Below are 15004 nucleotides of genomic sequence, written 5' to 3' on the forward strand. Positions count from 1 at the left end.
CGATTGGCTGTGCGGCGCCTGCGTCGGGCGGGCGGGACCAGCTGGTAACGGCCGAGTGGCCGGAGAGCGGGCCTGGGCGGAGGCGACGGGCGCCGGGGCGAGTGAGGCCGGGACGGTGCTGGCGCCTGGACCTGGTGCTGGGGGTGGGCCCGGGGCGATCCGGAACCCGGGAGCGGGCGGGCTGGCGGAGCAGGACTTGCGGCGCTGGGAGCCGACCCTGAGCTCGCCCCGCGTGGGGAGAGCCAAGCTCAGGGGGCGTCAGAGCCGGAGGCGGAGGAGTGAAGTCAGTGCTGAGTAGGCGGAAGAGAGCCTGGGCAAAGGTGAGGCCCAGAAGTGGGAATTGAGAGAGGGAGCTGGCACCCGAGGGAGCGCGTTGGAGTGGACACACTTGGGACGGGACACATTTTCAAAATGTCAGGCTGTTGCATTTTGTCCAGTTCCTCTTAACTCGGTCTTTCTTTTGGCGGCAGTCCTAAGCCCTCCCACTGACCCACCTCATTGCATTACCTGATGCCCTCAGGTCCAGGTGGTGCCTGAATTCCTCTTTGTCCAACCCCGGGACTCCTGCTCTTTGTGGCTGCTGCTTTTAACTAGAAATGCTGTCACACAGGTGAAGGTGTCTGTCCACTTAGTCAACTACGCAGATTCTCTGTAATGACTCCTGTCTCATTTGTTTCAAAAAGCCTTGAGTCTGGGTACAATGTGTTTGTCTTCTTAAGGGCAAAGAGGTTGGGAGGAAGGGAAGAGAACCTCTAAGGCTTGGTGCAACTTCAAAAATGAAATGACACTCGATTCTTTTATTTTCTTAACAGACATGGCCACTTATCACCCAGTAGGACACATGCAACTGCCCCGGGCTGATGCCATTCGTTCCCGACTCATTGATACTTTCTCTCTCCTTGAGCATCTGCACGGCTTGAGCCAAGCTGTGCCACGGCACACTATTCGAGAGATACTTGGTCAGCAGCCTGTTTCTTCACTAGGATGAATTTAAGACTCCCATCCACGCCCTCCAAAGAGTAGGAAGCAGGGAGGCAATTTTAAGGGTGGAAAATTCAGGGGAGATTGGTTTGGTTGCTAGTTTGGAAGTTACACCAAACTTGATAAATCAAAGGCTTTATAAATAAAACTCTGGATCCAGGAGATGGAACCCATGTCACTCACTTTTAGGCCTAGGGTAACTATTAGCCCTGGCTGACTTGGAAGTTTCTACCAAAGACACTTAAAACTTTGAGGGTTGAACCTGCAGCCTTTATTCTGGGCATGGACAGTGTTGGTCATAAGCAATAGGTGAGCTCGTACTCCAAAATAGTATTAGTCGCTGTGTGAAGGAGCAGCAAGGTAAGCCCCTGCACTAGGGGGCCCATTATGTAACCAGTGTTCCTGCCCCCAATCCTACCTGCTCCTGATACTCCCAAAGACTTCTTTTTATATTTATCCACTGTCCCTTTTTTAAATTTTTGGTGTAGATCCTTCCTGTCAGAAGAAACTTATGTTGGGAGATCAACACCAGCTTGTGCGCTTCTCCATAAAGCCTCGTCATGTAGAACGGATTACACATGCCCAGAGACTGATGAGCACCCTTCGAGTGCGCTACAGCGAGAGTCCACCGCTTTCCTTGTGGGCTGGATGGGTCCTTGAGTGTATCCTTTCATGCCACTCATTTTTATGCCATGGCTTTACGGTCTCTCTTGCCTCATCATCTGCCTATTGACTTATTTTTCCCTTCCCAAACTCCATTTTCTTCTCATTCTCACTGGTTCTGTTCTTGACCTAATTATGTCACCTGCCTAAACCAAAAAGAACTCCACTCTATGTTTTCTTAAGAGAAAACAGGTCCTCTCTTCAGAAACTTTATCATCTTCCTCATCTTTCTGAATACAGTTGTACTGATGGTTGAAATAGGTGAGAACTCACATTGAATGAAAGGGTCGGAGTCATTTTTCCTTTTAAGTTGATCATTTTACACATTTAAATGTTATTTGAATTGTGATAGGGACAATTATATTAAGTCTTTTGGAGTAGGATTTGTGCAACTGCTAAGACCTAGAAACATTTGAAGGGCTCTCAAGTGTAGTAGATAGAAGGTAGTGTAGACACTTAGAGGTGGGGTGTAGTAGTCTCGCAAGGAATTGGAGATGGGAAGACCAGTTGCATTTCTTGTGTTAGTCTAATAATTTGAATGAATCTTTTCTAATAGAGATATCGGTACCTATCAGCAAGTGATCCAACATTTACATTTTTACAAATATGTTTAGAAAGATTAAGTACAAATAAGAAAACTCACAATGTATGTAAAGTTACAACTAAGATATTAGATGAGCCAAAAAATGACTTAAAGAGTAGATGACTCTAAAACCAATCATAAATTTTATGAAATGTATTAAAAGCAAAAGAATGTTTGGAGAATCAATAACCTCATTTGATTATCATCTCAAACTGCTCAGAAAGGACAATAGAAGTACTCACTTCCTTGTTTCATCCTCACTATTTGGGGGAAGTTTCCCACTTTAAAAATAGTCTTTTGGACTCGCCTGGTGGCGCAGTGGTTAAAAATCTGCCTGCCAGTGCAGGAGACATGGGTTCAAACCCTGGTCCGGGAAGATCCCACATGCCACGGAGCAACTAAGCCTGTGCACCACAACGACTGAGCCTGTGCTCTAGAGCCCTAAGAGAAGCCCCTGCACTGCAACAAAGAGTAGCCCCCACTCACCGCAACTAGAGAAAGCCCTCGCAGCAACGAAGATCCAACACAGCCAAAAAATAAATAATAAAAATAAAAAGTAAATTTAAAAAAATAGTCTTTTAATGGAATCAGGTCAAGGGCATTTAAATACACAACAGTATTTGATGTCATTGACCAACTGCGATATACTATATGCTTTGAACTGTTTTATTTCCTCCGCACAGTGATGAGGGTTTTAAATTTAGTCACCCACATTTCCTGTTTCTTGTTGATAATGATAATTGGCAAGTATTTGCCCTGTGGGATTAGAGATATAGATTTCAGCCTTGGAATAAAGTAAATAGCAGTAAATATATGGGATTCCCTGGATCTAACAGACAAATCAAAATAGAATAGCACTAACCATTTTTGGTAAAACCGCTGAATATGAAACATGATCACTGTGCCAGAGGTTAGGTGGATTGCCTGAATGGGAATCACCTGGCAAGCTCATGAAAATTGTATCTTATTAAGTACATTCTCATGGTAGAAAGGCAAGAGGGATTTTGCAAAGGGAAATAATTTGTGACTAACAGATGTCTTTGAATAGACTAATTCGTGTGATAAATATTAAGATTTTGTTTAGACTTTTAAAAAGCAATTTTCCAGATCATAAAGAATGTTGTTATAGGTAAGGAACAAACAGTTCTCTAGATCAAAGCTCCCCAATCTTTTTCGTCTTATGATTTTGTTTCCCAGAAAAACATATATAACCTTGAAAACCTCCATAGTAATTTTAATCATTTTATTTTATCACATTTTTTCTGTGATATGGAGAAGCAAGTTGAAGTAAAAATGATAATTTAGACTAACGTTGCTAAATATATTTTAGTGTTTATTATATAATTTTAATAATCATAAAATGTAAGCAAATTTTTACTTTTACCATTTTATAAGTGATCATGCTTTTTTTAAAGAAAATATATGATTTGTCTACAAATGAATTTTTAAGTGACATTATATATTAAGTTCGGTTTGGGGATCAAATATATTTAATTTATGGTTTTTGGGGGTGTTTTTGTCTGTGTCAGGTGGCTTGCAGGATCTTAGTTGCCTGACCAGGGATTGAACCTGTGCCCATGGCAGTGAAAGCACCGAGTCCGAACCACTGGACCCTGGACTGCCAGGGAATTCCCTATGTATTATATTTCTAAATTTTCTGTTTCTTTTAAAAAGTTTAGATATAACGTATATTAGTTTTAGGTTTACAACATTGTGTATTGTATGTTAAATACATGTTATATGTTAAAGTGTAGGTGGAAATTTAATTATGTGTTTGGGCATAAAAAAATAGAAAAAAAATCTTCCACAATGATATTGGTAATTCTACTTTGCACTTTAAACATCAATGGATTTATTTTTATAATTTTCATATTTTGTTTCTAAATGGTGAGAAAAGAAAAAGATTTGGCTCATTTGCAAGCCCTTCTCTGAAAATAACACATTGTGAGTGTGAATAGTCCTTATTTCCAACAAAACTGAGTACAACATTATTATAATTTAAACACTGATTTTTGAGGTTCTAGAGATAGCTTGATGTGCCATATAAAATTTTCTATCAGATGAATGGAATTTATAGAATCTGATGAAGATTGTCTTGAGATAAACTTGCAGAATTACTCTTTTGCTCTTCATTAAGTTGTATTTCAACATCAGTGTTCCTTACTTCGTTAATGTAATTAGCCAAAACATTGCTAAAAGCAATAACAATTTAAAACTGTAAGTGTCAAAATCTACACGGCCATTTGTGTTGTTCAGGGTGATTGAGTATTCTCTTGTTTCTATTAACTGCCAGGCATATCAGTCATAGTGCATTTGGAGGCTCTCAGATTGTTCTGTTTCAAAGAGAAAATTTTATTTAGCTTTTAAACCTATTTTGATCTCAGTGCTTTTTTTAATAGCATGATATACATCTATTAAATGTATAGAAGAGGTGAAGAGGGTTGAAAGATGAAGGCAAATGAGTTAAGGAATTGAAGTCAGCAAATAATTAGGTTCTAGAGAGAAAGTATAGGATTCAATTTGCTTTGCAGAATAAAATCAATTTTAGGCAGAGTAGAAAGGGGAAGCTTTAAAAGTAACAAAGAACCAAGTAATTTCTTATTATAACCTAATATGCCCCATGAATCTGGCTTCTCGTTCCTAGATATGTTATAAAACACTTTCCATATCATGGCCCTACATTTGCGTTCTTTTCTCAAGGCCTATTGCTTCTTCATGAAGTTTGGTACCAGGGTAACAGAACAGACAGGGTTGGTGGTCATTAAGAGAGCAATCCCTTGGTGGCTCTCTGACCCCAGAGTGGGAAGGCAGTAACTTGCAGCTGTTGCACGTACCAGTACCAGCAGGAGATGAGTTGTAGCGATTTTTCATGTTCAATTCTATCCTCCCCTGAATTTCACAGGCTGAAGCAACAACTGCATTAAGAAGAGAAACTCAAAAGAAAAATGGCATAGCAGTGGGCACAACTGTGGTTTTTAACAGTTGCTGATCATTCTCTATCATTCAGCTTCCTGCTTCTTTACCCTTTACTCATCCTTGGCTCTATTCTCACAGAATTGCTCGAATCCTCAAATACCCAACTGTGGCCACTGAAGCTGACTTTGGAGGTGGCAGCTTGGTTCATCTTGCTTGTTTTCATCTTGGAGATCCTTCTTATGTGGCTATCCAGCTTTTTCCTCTTCTGGAAGAATGCCTGGAATGTCTTTGACTTTGTTGTCACCATATTGGTAAGGATAGATATCCTGAAAATTAGTTTACTGGGCTGAGAAATGTGCCTATGTGAATCAAAGACAAGAAAAGTTAAGATACTTAGAGCACAGGAAGAAACAAATAGAAATGTACCTAACCTCCTTATTTTGATTTTTTTCTTCTCTAAAAGTCAGGCATGGTAGGAGTTGTTGGTATTAGGAGCAAGGAAGAATCTGATCACAACATTAACCCCAGCAATAACATCTGCCAGTTACTAACCACTTACTAAATGTCAGAAACTATCCTTTTTTTCATGCATTTCTTAAAATTTGAGCTCCACAACAACCCAATGAGTTAAGCACTGTATTTATCCCCTTTTAATGTCTGAGCAAGTTGAAGTGCAGGGTTTAAGTAATTTCTTATAGAAAGGCTGAATAGGAAACAGTCCCCAGAGAATGCTTTTCAAAGGATAATGACCAAGGAACTATGACAATGAAGAGATAAAGAAGGGGCAACTGTGCGTGGGTGCTTTGGGGTATATTTTACTCATGATCTGTCTGTTTCCTACAGTCCCTGATTCCTGAGGTTGTGGTGCTGGTAGGGGTAACAAGCCATTCCGTATGGCTCCAGTTGCTGAGGATCTGCCGGGTGCTAAGGTCTCTTAAACTCTTTGCACGATTCCGTCAAGTTCGAGTCATTATTTTGGCCCTGGTCAGGGCCCTCAAGGTGATTTGACTGCTGCAGCTGTATCAAGTGGGCAAGGTGGATAAACATGGGGGTTTAACATGAAACAGTCTGGGTGGATGAAAGAAGGCAATGAAAGACCCTGTGAGATGTTGTCGGTGAGAAAGGGCTAGGGACAGGCTGCTGTGTTCTAGAGATGACTGGGCTCAGGCTAGAAGTGAGGGTTTGGTGGGGGATTTCCAGGGTGGGTCTGACTAGGCTGTAGGTGGAGATCAGCCTAGTCTGGCCCAGCTCTGACTCAAGGTCATGGCCTCTAGAGCATGACCTTCCTCTTGATGTTGCTGCTCATCTTCTTCTACATTTTTGCCGTGGCTGGTGTCTACTTCTTCGAGAATTACACCCGTTCAACTCGCCAGGACCTGGAGTATCACATGTTCTTCTCGTAGGCAGGACTGGGGGGAAGCCTGGGTTGAGGGAGAGGGTTTGGGCATGAGACTGGGAAGCTAGTCCAAAGTACAGTAATACAAAAAGTATAATATATTGTAAGAAACGGGAATAGAACACAGTAAGGAGAGGTAAAGAGAAAGCAAAGGAATAGTGAGTGGTATTAGCTCCAATTTTGAGGATAGGTCAGGTATTCCTGGTTTGCTTTGGGTTTTGCAAATTCAAACTTAGCCTCACCTTTAAATAGCAGTATACTCCAGGGGTTAAGCCCTGGTTTCTGTCTCAGGTACCTCTTTTGAAAAATGGGATTAAAAGTAGTACTACTTCATAAGAGTGTAGGGATAAATGAGGTAATTCATTTAAGCATTTAGCACAGCATTTCACACATTGTAAGTGATCAGTAAATGTTACTATGACCTCAAACATGGTCACTGGTTTTACCCCAGTCTCTTAAATGTAGAGATTACACATGCACATACTTAAATTCTTTCAAAAGTAAAATCCTGATAAGCTTTTTGTCTAGAGGACACTGATTACTAGTAGAAAGTCAATTTGGATTTAGAGGAGACAGTGTTATTTGTGAATTGGAATCCAATCTTGTCAGCACCTCTCAGGTCTCTATCTTAGACTAACAGGTAGTTTTGTAAGAGTATTGACTTGGGGAAGTCCTAGAATTCATTCTGTTCAGGCTCTGATGTTTTCAGTTATCTGTATATTGAGGGATAAGAAGGAAAATTTAGATATCTTCCTGAGACCTTTTGTGATATATTCATTATCATTCATTATTTGGAGTCACATGTTTATGTCACATATCCACCCATTTACTTGACTGTCAGTTCATGCCAGCAAACTAAGTAGGCACGATGTTTGCTAAACTTGTGACTTTCCGTTAGGCGGAGTCCATAGAACAGTGGAGAATGAACTTAGAAAAAAATGATGTGTAGTTGGTGATTCCATTTTTAAACATTCAGTTAATACCTATGTATTAAACACCTACTGTGCCCCACGTACTGATGAAATGGTGAGAGCTATTCATAGGTTATTCATGATAAAGGAAAACCTAATAAAACAATCTCAAACTGAAGAAAGATTAGGTAAAAAATTGAGTATATGGTAGAAAAGGGGCTAAAGTCAGAGCATACGACAAAGAAATGCTCTTATGTTGCTTTGAGAGTAAGAATGATAGTGTTTCTTAGAGAATTAGCTCTCTCTGTCTATACACACACCTCCTTTTTCTTTAGGGACCTGCTGAATTCTGTAGTGACAGTGTTCATTCTCTTTACTATGGATCATTGGTATGCACTGCTTCAGGATACCTGGAAGGTGCCTGAAGTCAGCCGTACCTTCAGCAGCATCTATGTCATCCTCTGGTTGTTACTTGGTTCCATTATCTTTCGAAACATCATAGTAGCCATGATGGGTAAGCATAGAAGAGGTGAAACTTGGTGAGAGGGTTGTTTGGGAAGAAATTAGAGCGAAAGCTAGGATTGGTGAATTATGGAGAGAGAGAACCTGATGTAACAGGAAGGTGTGGGGCCTGGAATGGATATTTCACTTGGTTTCTCCCTACCCAAGCCCTCTCACCATGTCTAGTCACCACCATCTCCCAACTCCTAATGGCCCTTTGGGGCAGTTACTAACTTTCAGAATATCAGAAATGAGCTGAACGAGGAGATGACACACCTGGAGGTGCAGCACAAAGCCGACATATTCAAGCGGCAGATTATCCAGAGGTCTGCTTCCCCATTTTCAAACCCAGCTTTAGTTCTTGAGGGTGCCCTGATCTCATTCTCTGTTTCCGCTCCTTGGCCGCAGTGCCATTTTCCCCTTTATGACAGATTTGCCTCAGAGTTAGAATTCCCCAGCTCTAAAATATTGCCTGATTCTTTAACCACTGTCAGGGCTTCCCCGCTCTTTTTCACTCCTTTACTACAACTTATTCTCCTTACTTGATGATCAGAATTCTTTTTTCCTTACTACACTCCTGCTTCAGTGTAACTCTCTTCACTCTTTTGTGTTTTTTGTTTTGCAGGAGACAAAACCTAATCCCTGAGGCACAGAGGTCAAGCATTAGCAAAATGGATGCCAGGTTAGGAGTGTATATGTGAAGTGGGATGGACACACATGAAAGGAGGAAAGGGTAGGAAACCAAAGGTGAAGATTGGCTTTGAGAGAGAATTCATTCATTCAATAACTATTTATTGTAGTGGGTTGAATGGTGGCCTCCAAAAAGATATGTCCATGTTCTAATTCCCGGAACCTGTGAACATGACCTTATTTGGAAAAAGGGTCTTTGCAGATGCAGTTAAATTAAGGATCTTGAGATGTGATCATTCTGGATTATCCAGGTGGGCCATAAATCCAGTGACAGGGGTCACTGGTTTTAAGAGACAGGAGAGAAGACATAGACATAGAGAATAGGAGAAGATGTCAAGATAGAGATAGAGATAGAGATCGGAGTGATGCAACTACAAGCCAAAGGAAGCCAGTGGATGCAAGGCAACTGCCAGAAGCAAGAAGAAGCAAGGAACCTTCTCCCTTTGAGATTCCAAAGGGAGCATGGCCCTGTTGACACATTGGTTTCAGACTTCTGGCTTCCAAAATTGTGAGAGAATAAATTTCTGTTGTTTTAAGCTACCAAGTTTGTGGTAATTTCCTACAGCAGCCACAGGAAACTAATAAAAGTACCTTCCATGAAACATGTTATTCAAGACCCTGAGTGTTCAGCAGTGGACAAGAGAGCAGACGGAGAAATAAGAAATCCATCAACAAATAATTATTGAATGCTTATTTGTTGGTCAGAGTATATCAGTGAACAAAATAAATAATAATGCTTGTTCTCATGGAGATTATATACTAGTAGGAGGAAAGAGACAGTAAACAATAATCATATTAATAAGAAAATTAGCACATTAAAATATAAGCCTTGAATATAAAAAGAATGTATATATGTGTGTATAACTGAGTCACTTTGCTATAAGCAGAAATTAACACAACATTGTAACTCAACTATACTTCAATAAAAAACAAATTTAAAAATAGGATAAGCATTATAAAAAAGTAAAAAGTAGAACAGGTTAAGGGGGATTGGAGTATAAGAGGGGGGGTTGCATATGGGTTTTTTTTTTTTTTTAAAGGGCTTCAAATGCTTGGCTTTTTATTTATTTATTTTTGGCTGCATTGGGTCTTCATTTCTGTGCGAGGGCTTTATCTAGTTGTGGCAAGCGGGGGCCACTCACTATCGTGGCCTCTCCTGTTGCGGAGCACAGGCTCCAGACGCGCAGGCTCAGTAGTTGTGGCTCATGGGCCTAGTTGCTCCGCAGCATGTGGGATCTTCCCAGACCAGGGCTCAAACCCGTCACCCCTGCATTAGCAGGCAGATTCTCAGCCACTGCGCCACCAGGGAAGCCCTGGGTTGTAATTTTAAACAAGGTAGTCAGGGTGGCCTCTGAAAAGGTAACATTTGAGCAAAGACTTGGAGGAGGTCAGGGGATTACTATGTGGATATCTATGGGAAGAGTATTATAGGCAGAGGGAACAGCTAGTACAAGGGTCCTAAAACAGAAGCATGCCTGGTGTGTTTGAGAAATAGCAAGGAAGCTACTGTGACTGAAGCAGAGTAAGTAGGGGGGGAGAATGATAGGAGATGAGGTCAGAGAGGTAATGGGGACCTGATCCTGTAGGGCTGTGGGGACCACTGTGAGGACTTAGGCTTTGATTTCGGGTGAAATGGGGAACATAGCGGAGCAGTGACATGCAGTGACTTACCTTTAAGAAGGATTAGTCTGGTTGCTGTGTTGATGATAAACTGAGGGAAGATAAAATAAGAAGCAGAGAGATGAGTTAGGAGGCTATGCTGCTATACAGGCAAGAGGCATTGATGGCTCAGACCAGAGTGGTACCAGTGGTACTAGTGAGAAAAGATATATTTTGAAGGTAGAGTCAACAGGCTTTCTTTTTTTTAAAAAATTATTTATTTATTTTATTTTATTTTTTATTTTTGGCTGTGTTGGGTCTCCATTGCTGTGCACGGGCTTTCTCTAGTTGGGGTGATCCGGGGCTACTCTTCGTTGTGGTGTGCGGGCTTCTCATTGTCATGGCTTCTCTTGTTGCAGAGCACAGGCTCTAGGCGCACAGGCTTCAGTAGTTGTGGCACGTGGGCTCAGTAGTTGTGGCTTGCAGGCTCTAGAGCTCAGGCTCAGTAGTTGTGGCGCATGGCCTTAGTTGCTCCGCGGCACGTGGGATCTTCCCGGGCCAGGGCTCGAACCCGTGTCCCTTGCATTGGCAGGCAGATTCTTAACCACTGTGCCACCAGGGAAGCCCTCAACAGGCTTTCTTGATGGATTGGATGTGGGGTATGAGAGAAGAATTAAGGATGAAAGTTCTGACCCAAGCAACTGGAAGGGTTGATTAGCTGAGATGGGGAGGGCTGTGGGTGGAAGAGGTTTGGTGGGCAAAGAGTTCAGTTTTGATTGAATTTGAGATGTCCTTAGATATTCAAGTGGTGCTAAGTGAGTAAAAGTTGTATATATAAGTCTGGATTAAGGAGTGAGGTCTGGACAAGAGGCTTAAATTTGCATCTGGTAGGCATTTGAACTCAGCAGATGAGATCACCAAAGGAGCAACTGTAGGTGGAGAAGATATAAAGAGCTGAGCCCAAGTTCCCTCTAATATTAAGAGATGGAATCGAGGGGGCAGAGGCTATAGTTGTGGTGTAATAGGCATAGGGCCAAGGGGTGGTGGGCTAAAACTTTGCAAAATAAGGTGGGGTGTGGAACGTGGAAGCCCGAGTAAGATTGAGCACAGACGTTATGTGGTGAGGGGCACTAATAGGGGTACATGACACGGGATAATTTAGGTTGGATGTGCTTAAACTTAGATTTTGGGAGCAGTTTGGCCTTCATTGCCTTAACTCCTAGCTTTAGGCCAGGGCCAGAATCAGAATGACGAAAGAACCAGCCATATTGTGTAAATGTATTTGAAGCAATAAAATTTTGCCTTTCACTTGCAGAGATGCCAATCAACAAGGGGAATCTTTGGACTTAACAGAAGCTTCTAAAGAAGAGTCCAAACACAGTGCCACTAAAGAGAGTTCAAGAGCATCTAAGTCAAAAACAAAGAAGTCCCTGTCAAAAGTGAAGAACTCTGCATCTTCCTCTTCCTCCTCATCTTCATCTTCCTACTGTTCCTCCTCTTCTGGCTCCAGATATTATGACCCTATTGGTAAGCCGAGGGGTTCTCCCAGTTGAACTCAGACTCCTCTTCTCCATGAGACATCCCATTCCTAACAGGAGCTCTCCCACTATGCACATTTCCCGATTTTCTCCACCAGTCCGATTTTCTGGCCTTTCTTCACGCTTCTTCATTTCCCCTGTGCTTCTGCTGCACTTTGGAAAAGTATGGTTGTGGCTCTCTGTTTATTGTAGAAGTGGTGTCTTGGTGATACATACTTTTCTCTCTCTCCTCCCTATATCCTCTTTCATCCCTGCTTTCTCCTCGCCTGCCCCCATAGAGTTTATCAGCTTTTATCCAACTTCCATGAATCTAGATATGTTTTTGAGAAGCATTTCTCCCTCCAGGTCAGTTGGACTGGGAGACTCATGTGCACCAGAATCTGCCTGGGCTAATGGATATGGATCAGGATGAACGTGTTGTTTGGCCTAGGGACTCACTCTTACGATATTTTGAGTTGCTAGAAAAGCTGCAGTATAACCTAGAGGAGCGTAAGCGGTTGCAAGAGTTTGCAGGTATGGATTTAGGGCAGCCATGGAGACCAGGAGTTAAGTCCATTGGAGTAGCATATATAACTGGGGAGAAGAAGAGTGTTTGCTATTTTGGCACCTCAGCCTCTGAATTTCCACTCACACCTAAAAAAGGCAAATTCACGGTTTAGTATGTCACATTCTGGGCATATGTCCAGATTTCTTCTAACCTAGTGAGGACCTGGCAACCCTTCTTCTCTGGTAGGGGACACCTAAATCCTGTTAGGTCTGAGAGCTTATTTCACAAGAGAAGAGTATCCAGTTCCAGCTGCTGGAAATTAGGATAAGGTGGGCTCTCACTCTATTTGGGCAGCCTGCCCCCCCCCCCTTTTTTTTTTTTTGTTGTTGTTTGTTTGTTTTGCGATACGCAGGCCTCTCACTGTTGTGGCCTCTCCCGTTGCGGAGCACAGACTCCGGACGCGCCAGGCTCAGCGGCCATGGCTCACGGGCCCAGCCGCTCTGTGGCATGTGGGATCCTCCCGGACCGGGGCACGAACCCGTGTCCCCTGCATCGGCAGGCGGACTCTCAACCACTGCGCCACCAGGGAAGCCCCAGCCTGCCCACTTTTGTACGTGTTTCTTCTCTTTGAAGGTCACCTTTCAGACCTCAACAGTAAGGGCCTCAGGCTCAAGTTCAATAGCTATGGGGATTAGGCAGCAGAAAGCCCACAAGTGCCCACTGTCCTCAAGAGGTTTATGAATTACAGATTCCTCTTTCTTTCAGTCCCTTCTAGAGTCAAGCCTATGCAGAGAAAATATGTGATTAAAATAGTAAAGTTTAGGACTTCCCTGGTGGTCCAGTGGTTAAGAAACCGCCTTCAAATGCAGGGGACGCAGATTTGATCCCTGGTCGGGGAGCTAAAATTCCACATGCCATGGGGCAACTAAGCCCATGTGCCGCAACTACTGAGCATGCGTGCCACAGCTAGAGAAGCCCGCGTGCCGCAATGAAGATCCTGTGTGCCGCAACTAAGACCCGACACAGCCAAATAAATAAATAAATGTTTAAAAAAAATAGTAAAGTTGGGACTTCCTGGTGGTGCAGAGGTTAAGAATCTGCCTGCCAATGCAGGGGACATGGGTTCGAGCCCTGTTCCGAGAAAATCCCACATGCTGCAGAGGAACTAAGCCCGTGCGCCACAACTACTGAGCCTGTGCTCTAGAGCCCACGAGCCACAACTACTGATACCGTGTGCCACAACTACTGAAGCCTGTGCACCTAGAGCCCGTGCTCTGCAACAAGAGACACCACCACAATGAGAAGCCCGCACACCACAACAAAGAGTAGCCCCTGCTTGCCACAACTAGAGAAAGCCCTCGTGCAGCAATGAAGACAACACAGCCAAAAATAAAATAAATTTTTTAAAATTCTCTAAAAAAAAATAGTAAAGTTTGATTTAAGCTGAGAACTACTTGCTCAAAATTATTTTCCCTAAATTTCTCCTTTGAGATTTCACCACCTAGAGATTAATTTGGATCAATGAATTTTCCCTCTAAAATTACAAAAATTAGGGGCAATTTTTTTTTAACAATTTAATGTGGATTAGTGTTATTCTCCTAATACCTAGCTGAAGTCAACCCCAAGTGAAAATATCAATGGGGGGAAGAGGAATGTGTGTGTGGTGGGCACAGGAGAGCAATAAGAGGAATTTATAACATTGGAACATGGAATTTAGAGCAGGATGTCAGACAGGCTTTGCCTACTTCGAATATTGCATTGTTATCCTGCTCTTTCCAACTGTCCTCAGCCCTGCCTCCCCATTTGTTCTGGGGAGAACAGGGTGAAAGGGTGGCGAAGGTAGCAAGATGGCTTCTTTAATCCTGATTAATTCATCTGTGGCAAAGAGGACAGACTCATATGGCTTAATTTAGGGTAAAGATTAGTAAAACTTTTTTTTTTTTTTTTTTATGCGGTACGCGGGCCTCTCACTGTTGTGACCTCTCCCGTTGCGGAGCAACAGGCTCCAGACGCGCAGGCTCAGCGTCCATGGCTCATGGGCCTAGCTGCTCCGCGGCATGTGGGATCTTCCTGGACCGGAGCACGAACCCATATCCCCTGCATCGGCAGGCGGACTCTCAACCACTGCGCCACCAGGGAAGCCCTGCACGCCCCAAGATTAGTAAAACTTTGAGTGGAAACCTAGAACCCAGAAAAACAGGGTCTTCACCAAACATTTGTATGTTCTGAATATTCTTACCTCTCCAGCTTCACAGTCTGTTTCTTTACAGTGCAGGCACTGATGAATTTTGAAGACAAGTAAAGCTGACAGCGGATGGCTTCGCTATCTTTGGCAAAAATTAATAAAGGGAAGTGTTGGAAATGGAGAATTCAAAGTATAAATGTCTAATAAATCCTGCTGATAATTGTACAGTGGTCTGTCTCTGAGACATAGGGGATACTGAAAGATATAAGATCAGGTGAAAGTTCAGATGCCAGTGAGGCCCATGGTCCTTGGCTTTCTACCCTTTCCACAGCTCCTGAGTCTCACTCTTTGGCTTTGTCACTATAGCCCCCACCTTTTCTATAGCATCTACTTCCTGCTAGAGTCCTAATTTCACCTTCTCCCTCACTGGTGGGTACAGGACCCTGGGGGTTGAGGGTAAGGAGACCCCAGGAGCTGTGAGTGTAACTAATTGAGAACTGTTGTTTCCCTTGCTACTCTAAGAGGATTGCTTCTCCTGGGCACCATTAACTTCA

General features: G+C 42.8%; 1 protein-coding gene across 2 annotated transcripts in view; it reads left to right on the plus strand.

Annotated features, from left to right (window-relative positions):
* Positions 1 to 14673, plus strand: part of CATSPER2 (cation channel sperm associated 2) — a 15463-nt gene extending 790 nt beyond the window's left edge. The window contains exons 1-13 of one of the 2 annotated variants that reach the window (XM_007467537.1): positions 286 to 616; positions 813 to 959; positions 1470 to 1643; positions 1837 to 1905; positions 5282 to 5454; positions 5987 to 6142; positions 6418 to 6542; positions 7786 to 7964; positions 8178 to 8277; positions 8577 to 8633; positions 11556 to 11767; positions 12124 to 12291; positions 14536 to 14673. In XM_007467537.1, coding sequence (XP_007467599.1) covers positions 815 to 959; positions 1470 to 1643; positions 1837 to 1905; positions 5282 to 5454; positions 5987 to 6142; positions 6418 to 6542; positions 7786 to 7964; positions 8178 to 8277; positions 8577 to 8633; positions 11556 to 11767; positions 12124 to 12291; positions 14536 to 14567 — 1590 coding nt within the window. In that variant the 5' untranslated portion in view covers positions 286 to 616; positions 813 to 814 and the 3' untranslated portion in view covers positions 14568 to 14673. Of the gene's footprint in view, positions 1 to 285; positions 617 to 812; positions 960 to 1469; positions 1644 to 1836; positions 1906 to 5281; positions 5455 to 5986; positions 6143 to 6417; positions 6543 to 7785; positions 7965 to 8177; positions 8278 to 8576; positions 8634 to 11555; positions 11768 to 12123; positions 12292 to 14535 lie in introns of those variants that run through there. The other variant, XM_007467538.1, reaches the window with a different exon arrangement.
* Positions 14674 to 15004: the final 331 nt, after the last annotated feature.

This window comes from Lipotes vexillifer, unplaced genomic scaffold (assembly GCF_000442215.2).
Source record: "Lipotes vexillifer unplaced genomic scaffold, Lipotes_vexillifer_v1.1 scaffold722, whole genome shotgun sequence".
Lineage (NCBI taxonomy): Eukaryota > Metazoa > Chordata > Mammalia > Artiodactyla > Lipotidae > Lipotes > Lipotes vexillifer.